General features: G+C 39.1%; 2 protein-coding genes across 4 annotated transcripts in view; both read right to left on the bottom strand.

Moving 5' to 3' along the window:
- The window catches only part of ITGA8 (integrin subunit alpha 8), a 132,375-nt gene extending 131,848 nt beyond the window's left edge, over positions 1 to 527 (bottom strand). For both annotated transcript variants that reach the window (XM_088150471.1, XM_088150472.1), the window contains exon 1: positions 215 to 527. In XM_088150471.1, the coding sequence (XP_088006597.1) occupies positions 215 to 441 (227 nt within the window). In that variant the 5' untranslated portion in view covers positions 442 to 527. The remainder of the gene's footprint in view (positions 1 to 214) is intronic.
- An 8,336-nt stretch (positions 528 to 8,863) lies between these two features.
- The window catches only part of MINDY3 (MINDY lysine 48 deubiquitinase 3), a 35,684-nt gene continuing 18,559 nt past the window's right edge, over positions 8,864 to 25,988 (bottom strand). For both annotated transcript variants that reach the window (XM_007427571.4, XM_007427570.4), the window contains exons 10-16: positions 24,057 to 24,127; positions 22,610 to 22,690; positions 17,256 to 17,328; positions 14,727 to 14,799; positions 11,984 to 12,071; positions 11,466 to 11,537; positions 8,864 to 10,046 (exon numbers count right to left, since the gene is read on the bottom strand). In XM_007427571.4, the coding sequence (XP_007427633.1) occupies positions 9,897 to 10,046; positions 11,466 to 11,537; positions 11,984 to 12,071; positions 14,727 to 14,799; positions 17,256 to 17,328; positions 22,610 to 22,690; positions 24,057 to 24,127 (608 nt within the window). In that variant the 3' untranslated portion in view covers positions 8,864 to 9,896. The remainder of the gene's footprint in view (positions 10,047 to 11,465; positions 11,538 to 11,983; positions 12,072 to 14,726; positions 14,800 to 17,255; positions 17,329 to 22,609; positions 22,691 to 24,056; positions 24,128 to 25,988) is intronic.

Below are 25,988 nucleotides of genomic sequence, written 5' to 3'. Positions count from 1 at the left end.
ACGCACAGGATGGAGCTGGAAAAAAGCAAGTGTATACAGTATATCGCCCCCGCAGAGCAGTCACCCGACCTCCGCTCGGCATCTCCCGGGGCTCAACTGCGCTGTGGCTCGCGTGGATGGATCGCAACGGCCGAGATCCATCCTCCTCCTGCAATTTCCAAGCGCAAACGAGCAAGGCACATCCGCGTGCCCATCAAAGAGGAGCGCTACTTACGCGTTCGGTGCAGGGCTGTAAAAATCCAGCGCGTAGCCGAAGTAACTGCCATCGGGGCCGCTGTAGACGGCGAGCTTCTCTTCGTCCAGGTTGAAGGCGCGCAGCGGCCCCGCCAGCGGCCCCAGCAGCAGAAGCAGCGAGAGGACGGTGCTGTCGCCCGCCGCGCGGCGCCTGCACCAAGCGGGCGAAGTCAGCAGCGGTGGCAACCGACGCCGCCGCCTCCACATCCTCCTGGCAGCGGCTCCCTCGCTTCGTTTCTTTCTCCCTCTCTCCCCTGGGTCTGAAGCAGCCAGCCGGAATTGGAAGCCGCCGCCGCCGCCGCCGCGAGCCTCCCAGGGCTACCTCTGGCCGCCGCCGCCCCCGCGTCTCGCTCTGGCGAGGGAGGCGCAAAGCCACTCGCCTCCGAAAGTTCCAGCCAGCCGCGCTTCTCTCGTGGCGCCCCCTGGTGTCCTTCGCGCGGGTGAGATTCTGGAGCGGCGCAAGAACCGGAGGGCAAGGCCCGCTTTCAGTGGGGAGGGAGACAGGCAGGAGGCGATGAGACGGTCCCTTGTCCGTCGCCTCTGGTCGTGGTTTTTTTAGGCTTCTGTCTGACCCCCCCAAGTGTTGGACTACAAACCCCATTATCCATAGTTGACACCAACTGTGCTGCCTGGAAGTGATGGGAACAAAGACCTCCACCCCATTTTTTTCTGCAGATAACAAAACAGGCGTGGCACAAGCACAGGCAGAACTCACAGGGTTTAAGCCATAAATGGTTTTATCTCGGTTTGCTGACTAAGGCACAATTGGCTAGATTCACATAACGTCCTAAAACAAAGGAAAACAACACATCACATTTGAACAGTATGAGTGAATCCAACCAAAATTACTCACATTTATCCCCTGCCATCTCAGATACCCAGCATATATGCTTGGATACACAGGTGGGCATTACCTTATCAGGACCTCTGAATTCAATTAACATGCAGGCTTTAAAGTCCTCCAGAAGTCTTCATCAGGCTGGGTAATACGAAGTGCCTCAGATGAAGGAAAAGAAAGAACCCAAATCAGACCAAGTCTTCTGATGTTGCAGTTTGCAACTTCAGCTGACTCTCATTTGGGTTTAATGAAAGAAAATTTTGTTTTTACAATGTCCTCCAACCAGAGGTGTCCACATGGTATGGTAAAAATAGTCAAGATGTTGCCTGTACTAGTGCAATCAAAGCTCCACCTGTTTTATGTGTGATGTAACACATGTAAAAAACAGTCATAGCTTTGATCACACTGTCACAGCCACCATCTTTTTTTTTTTTTTTTTACCATACTCTGCGGTCATCTCTGTCTCCAATGGAGAAGAGAAATTCAGAGAAATTTTCATGAATCAGGGGTTCAGTAGTGTTCTTGCACTTATTTAATTAATCTGTGGCCAAGATATGTAAGTATGAATATCCTGTCTTTTGGTGATCAGCCATCTTTCCAGTGGCTTTCTGTGTGTCAGTTATATTCCTAGGAAAGACATCATGAAAGAGCTTCTCCTGTTGGTACCACTTCTCCCACTGAGTCCTGTGCTCCACAATTTCTTAGAGAATCTCTCCTTCCCCTGGAGAAATTCAGAGACATTGTCCACTTAGTTGCCCACTAATTTCAAAACATCATTTGTGCTCAGTTCTAGTCACCAGCAACAATAGATCATGCAAGTAAAGAGATGTCAGGGCAGATCCTGCTGTACACAGAGATGCTGACTTTACTCCTTATTTAGTTATATTATTACAGGACTATTACCTTATAAAGCCAGTCACAATTTCAAGAGTTTATTCACAAACCCATATAAGCCACAAGAAAGAGGCTTATGTCTTTGAATAAGTGGACATCAAGTCTGACATCAGATGGGGCAGTATCCAGAAACCAGTAACCATCCATGTGAATCTTGCAGGTGATTCCATTGTTGACTTTTAAGATGGGTATTCTCAAACAAGGGAGAATCCAGCAACAAACAAACTGATTAACATTTCTCAAGAAGTTCTATCATTTATGCTTTGAATTGAGTAACAGATTTTTATTCCTAAAAATGTGAATTTATTTAACAATGATAAGCTACCACTATCGTGGTGGATGAAACTAAAAGCTTATATAGAGCAATATTAAGTGTCACACAGAAAGCAAAGGGTGGTACTCCATTTTTGCTATCAGTACTCATTGATAGCCTGATCCTATTCTCCATGAATTTGGCTAGGTCCTTTTTGGAACTCCCTTTGATGATCCCTGTAGCAATTGTATGCAAATGAAGTTTTAACTGATCACAATTGTCTCTGTTTCCTTTATTTTATTCTTGTGATGTCCTCGTTCTTCTCCTGCTCTTTCTCCTTCCTACCCTTCTTCCTTCTACTGCTTACATGCATATGCATTTCTGGCACCTTAACAGGGGCTGCATGTTTCTGAGGAAGTAGAGCTTGAACAAAAAATGAAGGACATTAGCCAGAGTGGCCAGTAGGTAATCTTCCAGATGTTGTTGGATAGGAGTTCAATACCTGGAAAGCTGTACATTGGCAGCTTTGGATTAGATGATGATGATGATGATGATGATGATGATGATGATGTCTTCAGATTGCTAGTAGTCTCTTAGTCATTTACAGCTACAGACCCTATTTAGTTGTCAAGTTGTTTCCTCCCACTGTCCCATTCTGTGACCATCCCATTCATTTCAGTTCCTGATAAGTACCATGTTGAGGGGTAAGATCTGAAGTTAATGCTTTTTGTCTTTACATGAACGAAAGTCTCAGAGCAATGGGAAATCTTCTTAAAGTAGGATTCCCCATTGTACGGGAAGCTCAAGTGACCTCCACTTCAGATCTTGTCACTCAGTAGAGCAAGGGGAGAAAACATTGGGACATCCCTCTTGCACATGAGAACTTTCCAGGTTTAGACTGAACAAGAGGCAGGATTCTAGTCAAGGTTACTGGCCACTCTGGAAGCACCGGTCCTGGCTGTATTCAGCATTAGAAGCACATTTCCCACCTTCCTGTTACAGCTTAGTGCAAAATGAAGGAACATGACCCAAGTCTGTTCCCATGCAGATTAGCTTATCCTGCAATATTGATGAGACAAAACTAATGAAAAAGCAGTAAAAAGAGAAAAACTGAGTAAATAGATACTTAAAAGAAAACTTGGAGACCATGTACGGGGCATATATAAACAGCTGAATTTGCTTACTGAAGGCAGAATAACTTGGCCACGGCCAGCAACTACAAAAAAGATTGAATTTATTTCGAAGGTTAAGTGTCCTGCCCTGAGCTGTCATCACCAACTTGTTGGGGCTCACCATATTTTACTCTGAGAATCTCCCATCAGCTGCAGTGTTAACTGATACATACTCATGATGGTTGCAGGGCTATTTTAGGGTGAAATTAACAAATCAACTTCCTAGAGCAGAAAGAACAGAGTCACAGACCCTCTCAAAATGACGGGGGGGGGGGCGGGGGGGATTAGCACAACTGAAACAAAACAAAACACATCTTCATCTGAATTACAGTTAACCTTTTTAAAAAGTGGGAATAAAAAGAGCTACTTTGTGTAAAACTCATGCTGAAAATTAAAAAAAAAAGAAAAAAATCTGCATGCATTCTTAGTTCAACAAAAGACTTGGAGAAAAGACAATTATGAGGTTATATGATAACCATCTTGGAATATTTGATAGGCTGTTAAGAGAGGATGGAAGACATTTCTGCAGTTCCAGAAAGTAGAATCCAAAGCAATAGACTCAAATATAAGAAAAAGTGATTAGACTAAACATTAGAAAAAACATCTTGGTGGTATCAGCTGTTTGAAAGGGAACGGACTGTCTAGAAAGTGGTGGAACACCATTTTGTGTTTAATGGAAAGGTTGGCTACCCCATTGAAGGTCTATTAATTATGAGTTTCTTGCATTAGCAGGAGGCTGGATTCGATGACCTTTGAGTTCTCTTCCAAATCTCTTATGCTAAATCTATTTATTTATGACATTTTTAGATTGCCTAGCAACAGCAGTACTCTGGACAATGTACAAATAGAAGCAAACATATAAAACCACAATATAATTATAATGAGTGCATGAAATAAAACTGGCAGGCCAGAGTGAAAATAATGTAGTATATAATAAAACAAAGTAAAAGTGTTACCAAACCAAACAATAAAGCAATGTAAAATCTTAAAACCATCCTAACAGTTCTTAAAATGCCTGGGGCCATGTGTGCATATATCTATAAAGTCGTATTCACCTAGCACTGAGAAGGTAATAAAGTAGGCAGATGCTCAGAGATGGTCTATTAATATGGAGATAGATAAGCTTTCAGGCAACTTATCCCCAGTTGTTTAGGGTTCTAAGTTAGTACATTAATAGACTTTGGGAAGAGAAATCAATAATTTGTATTTATATATTTCAGCATCCTGTTACCTTATTTCTTACCCAAAGTCATAATGTTTACTACAACATGGGAAACTACCACTTTGGATTCAAAATTGTCAGTTTGAGAAAGGTGTTCACTCTCAGCCTTTAATCTGACCCTCAGCTGAGATAATGGAAAGATAGATCAATATGAATCCAGACGGGGAAGGTTTAATTTGTTGTTCAAAATCTGGTTTGCTTTTTCACATCCATTGCAGTATATATGGGTGTTCGTTTCATTGATTTTTGTTGTACTTTTCTATTCTTTGTATATATACTTGTTTTGTAACTTGTAATTCTTTTTCATCTTTTTCTTTTGTAAATTATAGTAACAAAAACCATTTTTATAAGACTAAGAAATGGACTGGCAGCCAAAACAGATGGCAAAGATTTTCTAATTTTTTTTCTTCTCAGAATACATTAAATCGTTTTAGGATTTATTTCCCACATACTTATATTGAGCAAGGTGGCAGACATGACTCATCATGGGTGACCACAGGGTGTAGTAAAAAAGTCAAGAAGGGCCCCATGACGATGGTGAGATCAAAGCTCTGCCTGCTTTTTTATGTGCATCACACACACCATGCTCATAAAACCAGGCAGAGCTTTGATCGCATCATTGTGGCAGCCATCTTGACTTTTCTGACCATACCCTGCAGACAATCCTGCCACTTGCATAGTTTTCCATCCCCCTGGACTGACTGCCCCACTCTCTCTTCTGCAAAAGAGTTTTCTCATAATGCCTTCCCTTGGGATTTAATTGAAAGAAAAAAGACAGTTGCAGAATCCAAAGTAGGATATCCACACACATCCTTCTGCCATCTTGTAGCTAAGAAATCTACACCCCATTATGAAAATTACCCTGAAATTATTCTTTGAAAAAACTTCTGAAAGCAATTTCTTTTCCAGTAAACTCAGTGAGAATGGTGGAAGGAAAAGAAAGAAATGTTCTATTGTACCATTGCGACATATTGGAAAATTACCCAAGCACGGTGACGTATGTAGCTATTGGAAGGGACCAGAAGAAAACATGGAAAAAGCACCAGCCACTTTGTATGCCAATGGATCCTGTCCACTGTCTTGAGCAACTGACCCTAAGCTGGTGCGGCCCAGTTGTGCTGGACTGCAATACCCAGCATCCACATCCCTTAAAGCCGGAGAACCTTTTGACGATGGAATTTATGGTCCAGCAAAGTTGAGACGGGTGTTTTGGAGATATCTTTTTTTCAAAGCATATTTTTTTCTTTAATTTTTGTTGTAATATTTCTGGGGTGTGTACAGGAAAGCAGGAGAAGCAGTAGGAGGCCTTTCCTGGGAACAACTCTTTCATTCTTCTAAGAAAATAAGCCTATAACTGTGATATATGGAGAGCAGATGAACTTGAGCCTCTATCGCTCCAAACAGGAGGGAGAGGGCAGCACATTCAAATAAAGCAGGAAAAGAAACAAGGTACCCCTCCCCCCACAGGAATTACCCTAATGACAATTGTTATCACTGGAAGGAAACCTTTCCCAGCAAGGCCTGGGGGTCTCTGCAAGTGGGGAAGAGCGTGAGAGGGGGGAGATCACCCAAAGAAGGAAGGCCTGATCAACACAAAGAGAACCTTTCCCTACAGAGGTCTGAGTTTATTTTACAGGGCGCTTGCCCACCCAGAAGAACACACAAACACAATCAAATCAAGATCTTGGCCCTGTCTCTGACCTTCTTCCCTTGCAGTTATGGAGGGAAGAGAGCTACTTTATAACACAAACAAGAGAGAATTCTTCTATCTCAAGATTGCTAAAGGATCTTAAAGTGTCTAAAGGATGCTTAAAATGACCCCAACTTGATCTTTGTGGCCAAATGTCATTGGGAAAATACTTGGTTCCTTCCGTTTGGATATTTTCTACCCCACACTCCACACTTCCACCACACTAATCCTGCTCTTCTACTTCTCTACTTGTGTGGGGGAGGCAGGAAATTTTTGTTAATAGGGAGCACTGCCTTAGAGGCAGGATTAATCACTGAATGGAAAACAATTGGGAAGGGGGAAAACACAAGAAAAAAGGAAGCACCGTGTCCACCAGGAGGGAAGTTAATGTGCTATGAGAACCCCCAGCTCAGTTAATTAACCCCCACCATTGAACTAGATGGGATCAGTGTTCTCCAAACCCAAAATCTTTGGGGATGAATCTGATCCTTTTGTGTGAATTATTTATCACAAGGTTCACTGTTTATTCCTCAGTGCTAGAAGAGATGAAGTTTGAGGAAGGTCCCATGGAAATGGGGTTTCTCTAGGAACTCCATCTTTTTTTACTCCTCCCATGGCCACAGGGGTGAAGGGAATGGAAAAGGGGCAGAAAGGGGTAGGTGTGGGTAAGATCCTCTTGACTCAAACCAAGGATCACTCCCCCTGATCATACTGTTGGATAATTTTTTTTCTTATTCCCTCTTATTAAAGTTAAAAAGTCAGGTATTGATACCCTCCCAGACCCCTTTGTGATGGATGGGGTACAAGAAATCATCACCTCATGACTGATGAATGTCATGGCACAATCCACTTCCTCAGTAAGATGGTAGAATAGATACCCACTGTTTTTTTTTTTTTCTTCTTTTGATGGCCAGTATTGGTTGTTTGCTTTTGCTTTAATTTGGAAATACCAAATGTAGTTGACCATCAATGAAGGAAGATTTTATACCAGGAATACTGATATTGATTTCCCTAGAGCAAGGGATCCCACAGGTGGAGGGGTTTCTTCATACGAATCAATGGAGTACGATTTAAATTAATTTGGATCTCATATCCATTCTTTCTGGATTGTTGTTCAGTCATGTTTGATTCTGTATGACCCTTTGTGCATTTTGGTGCCCAGTTCAACTTGTCTTGCACCATCTCTCTACTACCAACCCTCATCCCACTGTTGTTCAGCTTCTATAGTTTTAAAGTTTAGCAATTCCCCCTTTTTCCTCCCTGGAAAAGCCCAGTTCCACAGATGACTTTTTCCCACTCTTATTTTTTTACCAGGTGAAAATTTAAAAATAAAGTGTTGTTTAAAATACTTAACGTGTAAAGTTGTAGTCTCAAATAGAAAGTATTTGTCAAAGCATTATTAAGCTGGAGCTGTAATCTGTCAGTTGCTAAGAAAGATACAAAGCCCATAAACAAATTGGCAAAAAGGGGGGGGGGGAGCCCCTATAAACTAGAGCCAAAGAATATAATGCCACTTCATAATCATGAGACTGATGTTAAGGCTGCACATGCCATCAAGTTGAATTGGTACTTCAATGTTTCAATAGCCATATAGCAAACCACATGCTAAAGCTCCTAGCCATATGATCTCTGAATTTCCAGCGCAAACCAAACACACAAGGGTAGGGCAATGTCAAAGGTATTTAGCAATAACACGTGTTTCAAAATGGTATGAATCTTAGCTAAGAAAAATCTGTGGGCCCTTTATTGAAACAAAGTAAACAACTTCTCCACCTACTGTAATATCCTTTAGAAGGCCATCTGTCCATCTGAGAAGGCCCATACTAGATTAGCACATGTCACAGTTACAAATATGAATTCCCAAGTTTATTGTTCCTAACCAAATGATAACACCTTTTTTTGTACTAAGATGCATTTCTGCCCCTTAGGAAATTCAGAGGGAAGTCTGACGAAGGTGTAAGGCAAGTGATTCAGAGCCAGTACAATTAAGGGATGTCTGGAAAATAGGAAAAGCCTAGAAGATAAAACTATTCCAAGGAAAGTGGGAAGCGGTTTTCCTTGTAGTGGGAAGGGGTTGTTCTTGTTTGCTTATTTTAATGAATAATTTTATGAAAGATCAGTGCTGGTACCTAGTTCATTAAGCTTTTGCAAGAACAACTCCTCCATGGATTAACAATTAAACTTTTAGTTCTAACCATAGAAGGCTAAACAAAGACTAATATCGTTTAGCCAATCATGTTTCTTGTTCTCAAAATGATCAGCAACCCTCAGGCGATTAGAATCTCATTCATGACCAGAATGACTGAAGGCAGCTCATCTTTTCCACTGAAGGGAATAGGGAAGCTGGTTTTTGTGGGGCATGAAAATATGACTAAATCCTTAACTCTAAGGATAGTGCCAAAAAATAGCAGTCATGAGCTTTTGCTACCATGTTGCCCCAGCAATTAAGTTTATATGGTACTAAAGAAAATAATTCTGTAGAAGAAATTTAATCTTTAATTAAAAGAAATACTTGTCAAGACTCCACGTGACCAAATTACGATACTTATCAAGGAAGAAAATAACTCATTCGTTATTGAGCAGATTATTTTTTTTAATTTAGACTTTGCTAGATAATAAATAATACACTATACTACTTGAATAACAGATGTACTCATGCATGTTAACATGTACAGTAGTGCTGTAGGCATATGTTTATTAATACATATTGAGAAGAGGTATTTGGCAATAATAATATGAACAACTTCAAAAATCACAGCGCATTTTTTCTGCTGTTATGTTCTCTTTTACATTTCCTTTATACAACTCTGAATATTAATATGCAAGTTTATTTAAATCCTGTTTTGTCTAATAGGTAAACTCTGAGAATGGTATAACACCCAATAAATAGTATTTCTCATTAATCATCAGCCATTACTTTAAAAATCATCATTTTTGCTTCATTTTCAAAAAGCTACATAGATAAGAGTCAGATTTTCAGAGAAAAGCAGCAGAGATGTTACTCATCTAAGCATATTCAGTGCAAATAACAATCTAGTCCCCAAACTATCATAGTATAGGCCACAACCCATCAGATAAGTTCCCCAGCAGAAACCCTCCTGAAATAAGAACAATATAAGAGTATCACCTCGTATTTTTATAGCTCTTTTTGTTTCAGTGGGGCATGGACATGGGGACTCCCAAAACAGGCTGTACCCTAAGGCAGTATAATTCAAATAAACCATATGGCTGAACAAGTGTGAAACAAGTGAATACTATGATATTTAAGACAAACTTAATCTACTGTGCAGATGCTGCCTTACTAAATCATTTCCTTGTTCTTTCTAGGCTGAATGAGCAGGCTTATGGGTGAGAACTCACATTTTACCTATACTACAATGGCCAAACAGGAACTAGTTTTAATACAAATCAATTCAATGGTTTAAAAAAAAAAAATCTAACACTGAAAAAGTGTTTGTTTACAATTTCTCAGTGACACCAGTGTATAGCCGCAAAGTATAGTTTGTTTGTTCTGTTAATTTAAATACGGTCAGCTGCCTATCCCACATTCGTTCAAAACATTAGATACGGGAGTACAAAGTCTCTTCTTAACATCAATTTAATGAAGGGGATCGATCTGTAGTCCAAAGTAGTTCTATATAGGGCCATTTTGTCTGCAAACAGCGCTTGACTGGAGTATCATCAGTTTGTAGCATTGGGTCTTCAAAGCCCATAATTACTGCTGTACCTTCCACATACATGACCTGTCAAAATAGTATTATCACATTTAATCCTATATAAATTGAAGTAATAAATAAATAAATCCACAGTTGCAAATAATCATTATAGAAACAGCCATTTTATATTTATAAGATACTTCAAGAGCCAAAGCATTGATACTTCATATTTCTTATTAGCAATGTGAAAAGATGTTTAGAGCTCTTAAATAGTCATGTGGTCCCTTACCACGAGTTCTATTAATTGGAAACAAACCACAGACAGCTTTGTCTTTAAATCTGAATTTGATTAGTCCTAAGTATCAAAACGGATGCATTATCTCATATAGCAATGGTATGTCCACTGTCTTCATGTGGCACCATCTCATATAGCGATGGTAAGCAATCTGCAGTCTACGTGTGGCCATTTTTGCAACCCCTGAAGCACCCAAGAAGCTTTGCCAATTTGGTTCTTCCCCACTGTCACTAGTCAGAGCCCACTGGCCACCTCAGTCCCCATCTTCGCACATGCCCTGGTGGCCAGCTGGTTCTTGAGACTGATCAGAGGCTGAAAACTGATTCACTGATATATAAAAGCAGTAAAACAAGTAGCAACATGAATACTAACATCCAAAAAATTGACAGATGAATGTCTTAAACACAGTTACCAAGTCCACGTACACTGCACTAAATGGAACTGTAATTCACACAATGAACTCCAGAAGAAAAATGCATATAGGAAAGAGGATGATAAACCTTTTCATTTTCAATTTTATTTTAATTCTAGATAGTTTTTAACAGAGGGATTTTATTGAAGCAAGGAGAAATACTTTGTTTTTGGACTATGTGTATTTTATTTTGTTTCTTTACTGAAAACTGCCTGGATTTCTTGAGAGTGAGCAATATATTCATTCACACAAGTAACAAATACAAAAGATTTCATTGGGCTAGAGTCTCTTAGTACTAGTATTTTTTACTGAAAAACATTCTAGATCAGCAACAATTCAGTTAATATCCACGACTGCAGAGAGTTTGCTGAACACTGGCTTAATGCATCTATTTCCATTTCAAATTCACCATAACCTCATAAACACACAGACAAAAGTTTTATCCCACCCATGCTAGTAACGTCACTGCATCCTGGTTAAACCTCTGCAGTCCTTGTACAGGCGGAAGGGGCAGGGACAGAGAGAGTATGGCTTCTATCTGAAAGATTGCCTGCCCCACCATTCTGCACAGAGTGTTATATTGTTTTCATAAAGGAAGTGCAAACCTACATTATTTAGATGCAAGACCCATGCTGACCTGAAATGCAGAAGGATGCAGAATGCCAACATTTATTTTTAAATTCCAGAATTTCTGTATTAGAGCCTGTGGGGACTATCTACTGCAAAGTTGGCTAAAATCTACTACTCTCCTTTGCTAAGGAAACAGCAGGCCAGTTATATGTACCCGACATTCTCATACCTTTTCATTATAGTTAGACTGCTTCAATCCATTGTAGTGGTATACAGTGAATGATTCTTGAACCTTTGAGTCCTAAGAATGAACATAAGGCAATCAATCTCAGGACATAAACTAATTGCATGCAGCAGATTTCTTTCATTATCCTGCATTTATACACTGTTTTGCTTTTTATTACAAATGTACTTCCAATGATTTATAGCAAAGTAAGATTGCAATACTATGACATTTACTAGGAAGTAAACTTCACTGTGGAAGGAAAAAGAAAGGATGACCAGCAGCAAGGTGGATGGACTCAATAACAGTGGCGATGAGGGCACCTTTTGGAGACTTGAAAGAACAGGTTAGGGATAGATTGTCATGGATAAAATCCAGGATTGTCTGGAAATTCATCATAAGAGCTAAAGCATCACAGTAAGACTTTGTGTTAGCGCTGGCTCCATTGGTTTCAGAACTGAGATTTACTCAACGTCTATTTACAAATGCTCTATCATAGGAACACACAAATATGGTGTTATTACCTGTTCGGGGAAAAATTCTTGAAGAAAGGGACCTAGTAAGATGATTCCCAGTCCTTCTGGATCTAATTTTGTCTTCATGAGATTTACACTGATAAGATGAAACACACAAAATATGGCACATACATATTTTTGCATGACTAAATGCTATACTTTTAACTGCCAAAAACAATCAAATGGTTGTACTTAGAATCTGAATAGCAAATGCAAAGGAATGGCATTTTGTTGCCAAAGTAAGGTTATTTATAAATCTAAGTAATGTTATTTAAAATCAAAGCAGCAGCAATAATAGAGACTCCATGCCTTATTAGGTAAAGTTTTTTTTTTTTTAAAAAAAAAAGCTTGATATCTACCTACTGAGATTACACGGGAGAAGACTGCAATTACTGCAAACATTTCTCAGCATTAACACTTCCATCATCTTTCTAAATGTCTTGCAGAGACCAGCCCTGATTTTATGTATTTGGCAAGATGCAACAACAGGTCTTAGTATGTACTAAACTGTAACAGGATGGAGAAAATAATATTGAACCTATCTACATAGTATACTGTACATTCAAACTCCTTGAAAGGTGCAGTTTTCTTAGATAAGTGGTATTCTCCCATTGCATTTATTTATTTATTTATTTATTTATTTATTTATTTACTCAATTTAAACAGCTGGCCATCTCACTTTTACATAACTTTAAGTGGCTTATAGCAAAACAGATAAAAACACAAAATACGTAATATAAAACAAAAATAAAAACACATAGCAGCCATACATCATCTAATATATCATCCATACAACCAGGAGACGGACTGTAACCCACACCCAGGGCCCCAGGAGCACAAAGTCAGGTTTTCAAGGCCTTATGAAAGGCCAACAGGGGCAGGGCCAATCTAAACTCAGGGGGAATGATGTCCCAAAGGGTGGATGCCACGGCAGAAAGGGCTCTCCTTTTGGGCCCTGCCAGCTGACACTCCCTAGCTGATGGTACCTGGAGCATGCCCATCCTGCCAGATCCGATAGTACAGGTAGAAATAATTGGGGAGAGACAGTCCTGTAAGTAACCCTCTCCTAAGCCATGAAGGGTTTAGTGGTGATGAACACCACCTTGAATTGCACCTGGAAGCACACCAGATGCCAGTGCAGCTCACAGAGCAGTGGTGTTGCATGTGCTGAGAAATTGGCACAAGTAAACACCTGGACTGCTGCATTTTGCACCAACTGAAACTTCTGAATACTCTTCAAGGGCAGCCCCATGTAAAGCACATCGCAGTAGTCCAGTCTAGAGGTCACAAGGGCATGAGTGACTGTGAGCAGGGCCCCCCAGTCCAGGAACAGGTGTAACTGACGCAGAGCCCTAAGCTGTGCAAAGGCCCTCCTAGTCATGGCTGCCACCTACTCTTTGAGCAGGAGCCATGAGTCCAGGAAGACCCCAAGATTACACACCGGGTCTGTCTGGGGCAGTGCCACTCCATCCAGAACCAAAGATGGAAGGTCCCTGGAACCAGGAGATACAATAACCCAGAGCCACTCAGTCTTGCTTGGGTTGAGTGAAGCCTGTTGTCCCCATCCAGGTTCCCATAGCCTCCAGGCAATGAGCAACAACCTCCATGGCATCACTCAGGCGGCCTGGGGTGAAGATATAAAGCTAGGTATCATCAGTATACTAATGATACCTCACCCCAAACTGTTTGATGACCTCACCCAGCGACTTCATGCAGATGTTAAACAGAAGGGGAGAGAGTACCAAGCCCTGAGACACCCCACAAAGGAGGGGCCTCTGGCTGGATCTCCCCTCCGTTCTCAATACCAACTGGAATTTACTCCAGAGGAAGGAGGAAAACCAGCACAACACCATGCCATCCATCCCAACTCCTGGAGCCAGTCCAGAAGGATACCATGATCAACAGTATCGAAAGTTGCTGAGCAATCAAGAGCAAGGATGGAGACATCACCCCCATCCCACTCCCACCAGAGGTCATCCAAGAGTGCAATCAATGCCATCTCAGTCCCATACCCAGGCCTGAACTCTGACTGAAAGGGGTTGAGATAATCTGCTTCTTCCACAGTCCTCTGAAGCTGCAACGCAACCATCTTCTCTACAACCTTCCCTAGAAAGCTTGCCAGTGGATTATGCACATTTTTGCCAAGTAACTTGATTTGAGTAATTCAACTATCTGACACGTTTTGGACTTGAATATTAGAAATGTACTCTTTCACATTATTATAAATAAGCAGCATGACTGCCTCAGCTAATTACTCAACTCAACTCATTAATCATCTAGCCTAGCTTATTCACAGCACATTTGCAATAGAAAATGGATGACTGATACATAATTGTACAGTCATTATATACAAGACAGCATCAAGCATTTCTTCAAAACACACATTTAATGCAATGAAGATAGCCTTTTCAAACATTTTAATTTGGGTTAAAATGAACAAACAAGCTGGGAGCAGGACCAAGTAGCTCCCTTATGTAAGTGATATACCTCCAATTTCGTAGTTTCAGGCACATGGATAGATTCTTGTACTTATAACCCCCCGCCCTGTTCTCTCTCTCTTGTAGACTACTTCTGAATTCTATCATGAATGACTGTGCTGGTGGGAAGCTTCATAACCATAAATGGAGAGGAGGTTATTAGAAAAGGCTTCTTTACATGTGTGTCTTTATTTTAGCCCCAAGGAAGGCTAAGGCCTCTTTGCAAAACTAAAATCTGAAATGGACAATCATAACCACAGGCAATTAATACTTACTATTCAGGATCTGATACAAGATCCAGAGCCTTCATTACATCTTCTAGAAGAGTGTCTGGTATAAAGCCATTATCTGAGGAAAAAGTACTTTAATTAACATAAAGTAGTAGATTCCAACATAATGTTTTTGTTGACTGATTAGCGCTGATACTTCTTGATTGGGAAGCAGTCAACATTTATTTATATGTGGATATGAAAAGCAGCCTCATTAAGGTGCACTCTTGCATGAAGTTGTCATTTGGGGGATTTTTCCACTTTTCTAATACAATACTCTGGGCACAGTAACTATGTCTGTTACTGCATCACAATCACTGGCCTAATGCCTTGAAATAATGGAGGTTTCAAGCCTAAAAACCATAAATTGGCATCTATATACTCTTAGATCCAGAGAATCAGGGACAATTTAAGGGAGTTGCAGGATACAGAGTTGTACTGGGTCCTGTAAAAGTGCAGACCGCCTAATCGGGATACTTCTCAGGTCCCCCCTCCCCCTCCCTGATCTGCCTGCTGCCCAAACACTCTGCTCTGCCCGAGCAATTGTGCATGTTCCTGCCTTCCTTCCTGATTGCCTGAGGCCAAGCAGTCAACAGAGGAAGAGCAGGGCAGCGTGTATGAGTGATGACAACAGTAGATGATAACTGGCTATCACTGAAGGACATAAAGAAGCTGCACTGTTTTCCTGCCTGTGGTTGGTCTAGGTGTCCCCAGTCCAGCCTGCCTGCCTGCCCAAGGCTCACTGCTTTGGGACAAGGAGAGCTTCCCCTCTCAGCATCTGGTAAGGAACAGGCTGAATGCCAGACATTCACTAGGTGGCAGAAAAGAGATACAGAAGCTTCTAACTTGTTTAGATTTCTGCATCCCAGACCTGAAAGCCTTAGGAAAAAAAAATAAAAAATCCTGTCCCTGTGTGTGTGTGTGTGAATGTAAAGAAAACAAAGTGTATGTGTATGAGAAAAGGTAGTGTGTGCATTTATTTATTTGTTTGTTTATAGTACACTATGTACTGCACTCCTCCAGAGGGGAACTTCAGTCTGGCCCAGTGTCTGAGGAAAGAGCCAGGTTTTGAATGCCTTTCTAAAGGCCAAGGTGTATGTGCAAGCAGATTAAAAAAAAAAAGAGAAAGTTGTGAGTTTCAGAAAAAACGTGTTTGTTACTTAGAGTGAATGTAAAGGGAGCGGTACAGCATAGCATTTTGTTCAGACACTCAAGAAACAATATAGATTTGCTAGCTTATCCAGAATGCCAAAATGAAAGACTTTATTTAACTCAGAATGGTTGAAAGCACACACATTTATCACAAAGAACAAAAAGGATGACCCTGTGTAAATGTGATGTGGACAATGGCAGGAGAAAGGTGCTCTGCAAAACTTTACTAGACAACCGAAAACTACTAGACAGTGCCAGGAAAGGGCATCAATATCAATACCAGTCCTATCTTTGTTTTTCAGCACTCCACCTTCCTTTCTCAGGATATGTTAACGGCCACCCTAGCCCTGTGGCTGTCACCAGCCCTGCCAATGCTCAGCTATGCTGCTGCTGCCAAGACCTCTTGCCCTGTGAGGTGGGCGTGAGAAACATGCTGCTCTGCCAGGGCTTTTGCTGAGGAGCAGGGAAGGCCTGCTTGCAACTAGGCAAGACATGCTGTTCCTCCCATCCTACTTCCTGTCTTCCAAGCTGGGAGACAGAGGAGAGGGGGCATTATCTGACAATATGAACAGGCATGCTGACAGAGGTGATCCAGCTGACATTTTATATTTGGACTTTCGAAAAGCTTCTGACAAAGCTTTTACTAGGCCCTCTTGAGTAAGCTTAGTAGTTGTGAGTCAGGTCCTCTCATGAATAGGTAACAAACTAAAGGTCAGGAAACTGGGTTGGAATAAACGGTCACGGTGATATTACTTAGTAAAAAAGATTCTCAGGGTCACTAATATTTCCTTGTTTTCTTATTCAGGGTTCCTCAACCTTGGCAACTTTAAGGCTGGCTGGGGAATTCTGGGAGTTGAAGTCCACCCATCTTAAAGTTGCCAAGGTTGAGGAACCCTGCTCTCATTTATCCTAAAATGAGGCAATTGCTACAGGACAGAGGACAGAAACTAAGTAAAATAGTCTTTCAAAATTAGAGTGGTAAGTTTCTTCTAGATACTTCCTTTCTATTTAGTTCAGATTCTGTAGGTGTGCAAGAATCTGTCTGCAGTGTTAATCTATGGCTATGTGTACAGCAGATGTGGGGAGGACAAACCTGGTGTTGCACTGGGCCTCAAATTCCTTTCACTGGCCCTGATCTCAGTCCCACAGCAGCAATTACTCAACAAGGGAAGTTGTATTTAAAGAAGCAGGATACAATCATGCCCAATAACACAGGAAATAATGGATATAACATTACAAAAAATCCAGACATGTTAAATTGCCTTGAGAGATAACTTTACTGATGAAATTAATGGAATTTTTCACCTTAACCAATGCATGTAGGAAGAAACTCAGTGAGACTTACTTGCAGGTAGGCCACTGAAATCCCCCTAGATTGCTTACCCTCAGGGTCATATGTTTGAAAGACTCGCCTGGCCTGTTCTGAAGGAGCTTCAGGAGCAACAAGAGCCAGATCCTGAAGAGAAAATTCCACAAAATTTAACTGAATCACACCGTCATAACTGTAAGGAGTATGTTTTGTAAATGAAACATAACTTTCTAGAAGAAACCATGAGAAAACTCTGTGACAAATCTGTGTTTTTACTACAGAAGAACAGCATGAGGTGTTTATACAGACTATCCAGATCTATATAGAAAGGATCTTCTGAAATGAAAGTTAACATTGGCTTGACCTCAGCTACCATTCCAAGTGGTGGTGAAAGAAGCTTTATGAGGTTTGCTATAGCCTTCTACATAAGCCTACAAACTATATAAGTCTAAGAAAACTTTGTTAATGTAAAGGGAGCTGATGGAGAAAGGAAGTTCTGCTCTTCCTCTATGTTTTGGACATTGCATAAAACAGGGATCTTTCTTACTGGCCACCCAATTTCTTTATATGTGGTCACCCTCTCTCTCCTTCTACTAGCTTCTTCATTCACCTAAACAGAATTCCATAAACTGTCCTGCATACGATTCCTTGTAACCTATGGCTATCAGGAAAATGCTTGAACAGAAAATTACTTTAATGGGATCTTTTAATAAAACATAGTTTGCAAACCTACCAACAATGCAGTATCACAAATGAGAAAGATGATGAATCCTATGTCTCAAGAGCTCAATAAATCTAGGGGATGATTGTACTTAACAGATAAATAGCTCCAAATCCACGATTTGGCCTCTAGATTAGTGTACCAAGAAATGATGCATAAAAGTTTTTTGCAATTATAGAAAACAATTAATTTTGATTAGTATGCACGTCATAATGTGGGTAAAATGACTTTTCCAGTTTTGGATCTAGAGAGTGAAGCATGTTATGGATTCTCAAGTTGAGCTTTTGAGATTTTCTAATTATTTTTAATGCTGAGTGGTTAATGACTGTTGGGTTCTTGGTGCCTTCTGAGCTCAGTTGTTTTCTTGCAGACATTTCATAACCCAGCTAAATAACATCATCAGTGCAAGGGAGAGTGGGGTTTGCTGACTGTTTATATATAGCATCTTGCCCTGCCTATCTTGATGGCGGTGTAGCTTCTTCATTGACAGTTCCTTGATTAGGTATTGTTTCTTCCTTGATACTTTATCTTGTGCCATTTCCTGCTTATTGGCTCCTTTTGGCTCCTGGAGGGGATGTGTTCTGGGTTGCTTGTTTCTTTCCTAGGCTTTTGATTGTATCTTGGTATGTACAGTAAATGGTGATTATCTCTATGTGTCTGTTGGTGGCTGATTTGTGTGAATGCCAACTTCCAGAAATTTTCTAGCATTTTTGGATTTGGCTTGATCTAAAATGTTAAGAGTTTCCCAGTTGAAACTGTGGTTGAGTCTGTCCATATGTTGCGAGATTTGTATTTGTCAATGACTGCTTGTGTCCATGGTCCTTCTAACTCCTACTCTTGCCTGTACCTATTTCTCCATCCCTACAAGCAAATTTCAGCTCTCCAAAAATGTAAGAGCATGGAGATTTTAATGCTATTAGAAAGACTCTTTTTTCAGCCAAGTATAAAAGAAGGATCCTTTCACCACCCCTATTTTATGCCTGCGACTGAAACATGAGAACTTCTGAAGTTGTCATTTATCCTAAGAGGAGAAGAGAACAGTAAAGGTATGGAAAAGGCAGCCCTGGCAGTGTTCCTTGTTCTGCCCAAAGGAACAGACTTAGCAACCAATTCCTAGGATGGGATGTGAGAAAAACACTTCAAACAATTCAGGCTCTTGCTGTATATCACAAGTGAAAAGAGTTAGCATCTCAACACTTCTCTCACACTATATTTGATACAGAAAATGTTTGCTCTCCCTCATTGTAATTTAATGAAGTACACTTTTGTTATTGCAAATTATAGAAAAGCAAACTATTCATTCACTCTGGGCAGGAGTAATATTTATCGATGTGTAAACCTCTCCCAAATGTATTTATCTTCCAAATCTCCAAAACTCCTGCCAAATGCAAGCACCCAGGTTATGCAAATGATCAAAATATATCCTAAATTCCTTAGTTTCCATAGAAAGAAATCCTATTTGTTGTTTATGGATTTTTTTTCAAAGTACACCTCATCACAAAGACAAAAAAATATAGTGTTTCACTCTTTAAATCATATAGTAGTCCTACTAAACCATTTTGCTCCTATTTAAATCTAGATAATACAAGTTTATTTTAGGAACCCATGTTTACCCTGGAAGGCAAACACACATACTCCATTAGTATATTTTAATGAGGATTTCTCAGCTGTTTTCATTCTTATAAATCAAAACCAGCATATGCAAACCCTACAGCAACAGTACTGCTGATAGAATTTCCTGGATTTTGTTTTAACAAACTTTCTAAATTCTGTTAATCTAAAAATAGGACAAAGCTATATACAATTACAATTACTATACAGTACTTATCAGGAAACTAAATTCATATGTGTTCCTCTGCTGCACAGGTGTTAATCCTCTTTGGAGAAGGTACTGCACAGCCCAGAACTAACAAAACATTTAAAATTCTGGTAACAGCTTTCTCAGTGTTCATTTCAGGCTACAGATTAATTCAAGTATACTGTAAGTATAGCAGAATAGAAGAACAGTGATAGAAATATGTGTGCAAAAAGTTTTGCACAGCTTAAAAACTTTTCAAATATATTTCCATCCTATTACAGCTGTCATAAGATGGAAAAAATAAATTTAAATTTAAACTTGTTACTAATTCAGTATAATATAAGACTATACTGAGTTTAGGCATGCCAAACAACCTCAGTCATTTAGATCAAAGTAGCAGTTGCTATATTTAACAAGAGAACTATTCATGTTTTATATTTTTTACAACTTCATTTCTTGTTAGTGAAGAATTTTTTTTTTTTTTTAAAAAAGGAACATGGAATTAATTTTATATTTCAATTATATAGCCCTTCTTATGGGTTTGAGCCAGTTTAGTTTTAAACAACATTTAAATACAGGATATCAACAATTATCTACTTTTCAATAAAGCCAGCATTTAATAATTACATTCACACTGTGTTCAAAGCATAGTAGCTTAATTGAGGTCTATGACCATAGTAATATAATTTAAATTATTCTTCAAACCTACTGGTAATTTACAGTACAACATCCAGATTGCTTTAAAATCATCTAATTGCTTCACAAACAGAGTAGCATCTGCAACTCACTGATAAATATCAGGATTGAATTTAATATTCTATTATTATGTTGAGGGCCTTAATATGCTAGGGCAAAATTAAGATAGTTTAATCTGAAATTATGTTTAATAATCTGAACCAAGGTTGCATATTTCATGTATTTCCTTTTTGACAGGTACAAATTTATACTGTAAAATATTCAATTAAAAAATAACATCCAAAACTACTAAATTAAACAGCAAGACTAAAATTTTAAAGTATTCTTATATGCTGTCCTTATCACTTTTCTCTTAATAGAGGGTAATAAAATCATTGTGTATATTGATATACACATTTCCACACAAGGAGACAATGAAGTGAGGAAGAGACTCTTCTTCTGAAGAGAATCAAAGACTTGTTTTTTGCCACTTCAAAAGACAGCATGAAATGAATTTGCGAGGTTATTTAATTGCACTTGTAAATGAAACTAAATGCTGTATACAAGAATATATGCAACGTAGGTGGGCAGTCAACAGCTGTCAAATCCATTACTGTCTACAGGATGATCAAATAGCTAACAGGCGACAAACAGACTAGTAAATTTTGTCATCCATATAATTGCACCAGTATCCATAAAATTTCAGCAGTTCTAATTGACATATATTAAGATGCTTCAAAGTCAGCTATAAAGCACATAGCAGATTACACAAATCCAGTTAAATGTGAAAAGATGGATGTTTTGTTTTGAAGTCAAAGAATGTAATACAACAAAACCCATACTAGTTTTTCAAATGTACTTTCAGTTCTTTGGATTCTGGATACAAAGAATAGTGTGTTTATAAAAAACAGCTAAGGACAATATTGCTTTCATTTCTCAAGTGGTACAGAAACAAATAGTTTGTATCACATACTTTCCCACTCCTTTCTCTGTAGGTCAGCTCTTATTTGTTCATGTTCAGAATGATACAGCTTATTCTGGGTCACAACATTTCATATATTTAAAAGTAGGCAATCTTATCTTCAATAAGAAACCACTGTTTATGAGACTTTTTGAATATTATAGTTCAAACATTATACTATCTATGCCTACTTAAAATGCAAAACATTTTGCAGTTATCGCATGCAGAGTTAACTGCTAAATCTTGAAAGGAAGCAGACAGAAAATAGATTTTTCTTCAAAAAGGAAAGAATTTGTTCTACCCTCTAGATAATTCTATTTTTATGGTCCATAGTCAGTCATGGGCAGTAACCTTTCAGACTACTACATTTAGAACATATACATGTAAAGATTAGTTAGAAAAAATGTACAAGTGCTGAATTGAACGACACCGAAGTGGTAATAGTTTTGCCTACTGTTCTAATCCTGTCTTGCAGGGAATACATCTTATTAAATAGGCTATAATGTAGTTTAAAGTTTGGTTTTGATCATGAGCATGTGTATCTTTAATGCTAAAAAACAACTGGAAGTTCTTTAGCTTTCCTGGAAATTCAATATTTTTACTTAATATTTTCCTCATTCATGTTTCTTGAACTCCCTTAGCCTGATGCTTCTGTTATTTTTATTTTTCTGTTCGTTCTCAGCCCTTAAAAAAAAAAAATCAGTCAGTTACTACAGATTTGATGGGAGCTGAATATGATGGGATATTTAATTCAGGTGATTAGAATCCCTGACAAGATTTAAATAATGTTGAACAGAAGTAAACTCCATCTCTTCAGCTCATCAAAGACCAATTCAGTACAAGCAACAGCAGAGCCATTTCTTGTTTCGATGAGCTGTTCTGGAATAAGTCAGAACAACCCTTTATTTCCACCACTGAAAAATCACAGATTACGATACGTGTAATACAATATATAACTTTCTAAAAATACCCATGTATGGATATATTGTCGTCAAAACAGTATTACAAAAGGTTTTCGTTTCCTTGCCATACCAAACAATCAGGAAAGTTTTGAAGATATTTCAGTCATAGCAAGCCACATATTTAAAACATTCTGTAAGTCTGATAGATTTAGAGAAATATGTTTCATAATGTTCAATATTACCAATATGTTTTAAAATACACAACACCATTGTGTGGAAAAACTATTATATTTTAAGAGACATTCGAACTGTAAGACTCAAATAGGATTATTTGGCCCTGAACGTTGAAATAAAAAAGGAAGGAATCCCACCTTGGCAAAGAAGACTGTGAGATGTGTTTCACTGCCAAGTATCCAAATAGGGAACTTTGGAGACTTCAGATAGGAGCCAACCTAAGAAAAACAAGAACATTAAAACAAAACAAAACAAAACAAAAACAATGAATTAGCACATTTCCAATGGAGTGCATAATGCATATTTCCTTCAAAATATTACTCTGTAAACAGGATTCAGAGTACTCTTAATGAAAAGAACTCTACATTCTAGATATTGGTTTTGTAACTATGTCTTAACTTGTATTCCAAGGCAAACACTATAGATCAAGGGTGAAAACCAGTGGTTGCTTAACTTCTGTACTAAAATATGAAACAAATGTAAAAACAGAGACTCAGTCTGGCATACGGTGACGGTATTAGATTATAGGAGGGAGGCTCAAATTCAGGTCTGATCATGAAGCATACTAGATAACTTTGAGCCAGTCTTTCTAACAGAGCTCTACGTAGCTCACAGAATTGTTGCTATGAGGTTAAAGGGAGGTGAGATATAAGTGTCAGGCTGATGGAGTGATTTGCACTGGAAGGGGAAAAGATGTTTCAGAACACAGTGGGATACTTGTATAGCACCTGTCAGCAACTCCTTAAAACAGCTGTGTCTTTTCCCTGGATCATGCAGCTACCCTACACAGCTGCAATACAATCTTGGGAAAAGACATGTTTGGTTTAAAGAGTTGCCAACAGATGTTATATGCATGCCCACTTGTGTTCTGAAATACATTTTCTGCTCTGCATTTGAAGCACTAGATAGTCCTACTAAATGTAATAATTGACTGCTGATATAATAAAGAGTTAAGTACAGAACAAAAATTTCAATTTCCACTCAGGAATATTCTGATCTTTCTCTTTTATCTGACAAAGCAGTTTGCTGTATTGTTCATTCACATTTCTAACCACTATTGTAGCACTGAATGCTTCTTTTAAAGAAGAAAATTGTAAATTTAATATAAATATATATACATTTATAAATATAAATATAAAACTAATTTTATATCATATTTATCATTCATGCTTGCATGACATACCCAAAGACTAAAAAAAGTCCAAATATAATCCTGTATTAATTTGATGAATGTAGGAATAAAAAAACGTGATGTTAGTCTGAATGAAATAAATGTATATGTTTAAGAGGTGAATGGGACTAACTTGGGCATCAAGTGTTGATACTTCACAGAAAACTACTGAATTATCCACAATAAAGTACTGAAAGCAGAATGTTTGTGGATAAAGATAAAAGGTTAAAGCCAGGAAGGCAACACTGCAAGATAAGTTTATAGTTTATATAAAAATTATATAATTGTCTCTTATATAAGAAATTTAGGGTGACAGTGGACAATGCTTTCATTCATTAGAGACAAGTGAACTATTTTTTCAGTAGTATAATTCATCCTCCATGCTGTTATATGACAGGCTTTAAAAAGCTTACCTTACAATATCTCAGAGATTCCATAAGTGTCAAAAAACCAACAGCTACTTGTTTATGAATTCCAAGTAATTCTGAAAAGAGACAACATCCCTGTATTAGATTATTCAAAGCTTTTCCTTATTTAAATCATACCGTGACATTTTGCTCCATACTAACAAAATGAATGACAAACAGAAATACATAGGAGTAATAATACAATTGAAAGAAACTATGATAATAAAACATTATTTCTTCCTTTTAAAGTGTTTTTATCTTTAATAAAGGTAGACAAATATACAGGTGAAACTTGAAAAATTAGAATATCGTGCAAATGTTCATTTATGTCAGTATGGCAACTCAAAAGGTGAAACCAATATATGAGATAGACATGCAAAGCGAGATATGTCAAGCCTTACTTTGGTATAATTGTGATGATTATGGCGTACAGCTTATGAAAACCCCAAATTCACAATCTCAGAAAATTAGAATATTACATGACATCAATAACACAAGGATTGGAAATAGAACAATATCGGACCTCTGCAAAGTATAAGCATGCATATGTACTCAGTACTTGGTTTGGGCCCCTTTTGCAGCAATGACTGCCGCAATGCGGCGTGGCATGGATGCTATCAGCCTGTGGCACTGCTGAGGTGTTATGGAAGACCAGGATGCTTCAATAGCGGCCTTCAGCTCCGTTGCATTGTTCGGTCTCAGGTCCCTCATCTTTCTCTTGGCAATGCCCCATAGATTCTCTATGGGGTTCAGGTCAGGCGAGTTTGCTGGCCAATCAAGCACAGTAATCCCATGGTCATTGAACCAGGTTTTGGTACTTTTGGCAGTGTGGGCAGGTGCCAAGTCCTGCTGGAAAATGAAGTCAGCATTCCCATAAAGCTCGTCTGCGGAAGGAAGCATGAAGTGCTCCAAAATCTCCTGGTAGACGGCTGCGTTGACCCTGGACTTAATGAAGCACAGTGGACCAACACCAGCAGATGAGATGGCTCCCCAAATCAACACAGACTGTGGAAACTTCACACTGGACTTCAAGCATCGTGCATTGTGTGCCTCTCCATTCTTCCTCCAGACTCTGGGTCCTTGGTTCCCAAATGAGATGCAAAAGTTGCTCTCATCAGAAAAGAGGACTTTGGACCACTGGGTAACAGACCAGTACTTTTTTTCTGTAGCCCAGGTAAGATGCTTCTGATGTTTGTTGTTCAGGAGCGGCTTGACAAGAGGAATACGACATTTGAAGCCCATGTCCAGGATCTGTCTGTGTATGGTGGGTCTTGATGCACTAACTCCAGCCTCAGTCCACTCCTTGTGAAAGTCCCCAACACTTTTGAATGGCCTTTTCCTGACAATCCTCTCCAGGCTCCGGTCATCCTTGCTGCTTGTGCACCTTTCTCTTCCACACTTTTCCCTTCCACATAACCTTCTATTGATGTGCTTTGATACAGCACTTTGGGAACATCCAACTTCTTTTGCAATTACCTTTTGGGGCTTTCCCTCCTTATGGAGGGTGTCAATGATGGTTTTCTGCACAACTGTCAGGTCAGCAGTCTTTCCCATGCTTGTGATTCCTACTGAACCAGCCTGAGAGACCATTTAAAGGCTCAGGAACCCTTTGCAGGTGTTATGGATTCATTAACTGATTAGAGTGGGACACTTTGAGCCTAGAATATTGAACCTTTTCACACTATTCTAATTTTCTGAGATTATGAATTTGGGGTTTTCATAAGCTGTACGCCATAATCATCATAATTATACCAAAGTAAGGCTTGACATATCTCGCTTTGCATGTAATGTGTCTATCTCATATATTGGTTTCACCTTTTGAGTTGCCGTACTGACATAAATGAACTTTTGCACGATATTCTAATTTTTCGAGTTTCACCTGTATAGTAACTGAAAAACACATGTCTGAGAAGAGCTGCACAACTGAAAGATTAGAGC

Source organism: Python bivittatus, unplaced genomic scaffold, assembly GCF_059951505.1.
Source record: "Python bivittatus isolate LINGU-HERP-01145 unplaced genomic scaffold, Pbiv_v1 ctg000610_np1212, whole genome shotgun sequence".
Taxonomy (NCBI): Eukaryota; Metazoa; Chordata; class Lepidosauria; order Squamata; family Pythonidae; genus Python; species Python bivittatus.
This window is presented reverse-complemented; position numbering and strand designations above follow the sequence as displayed.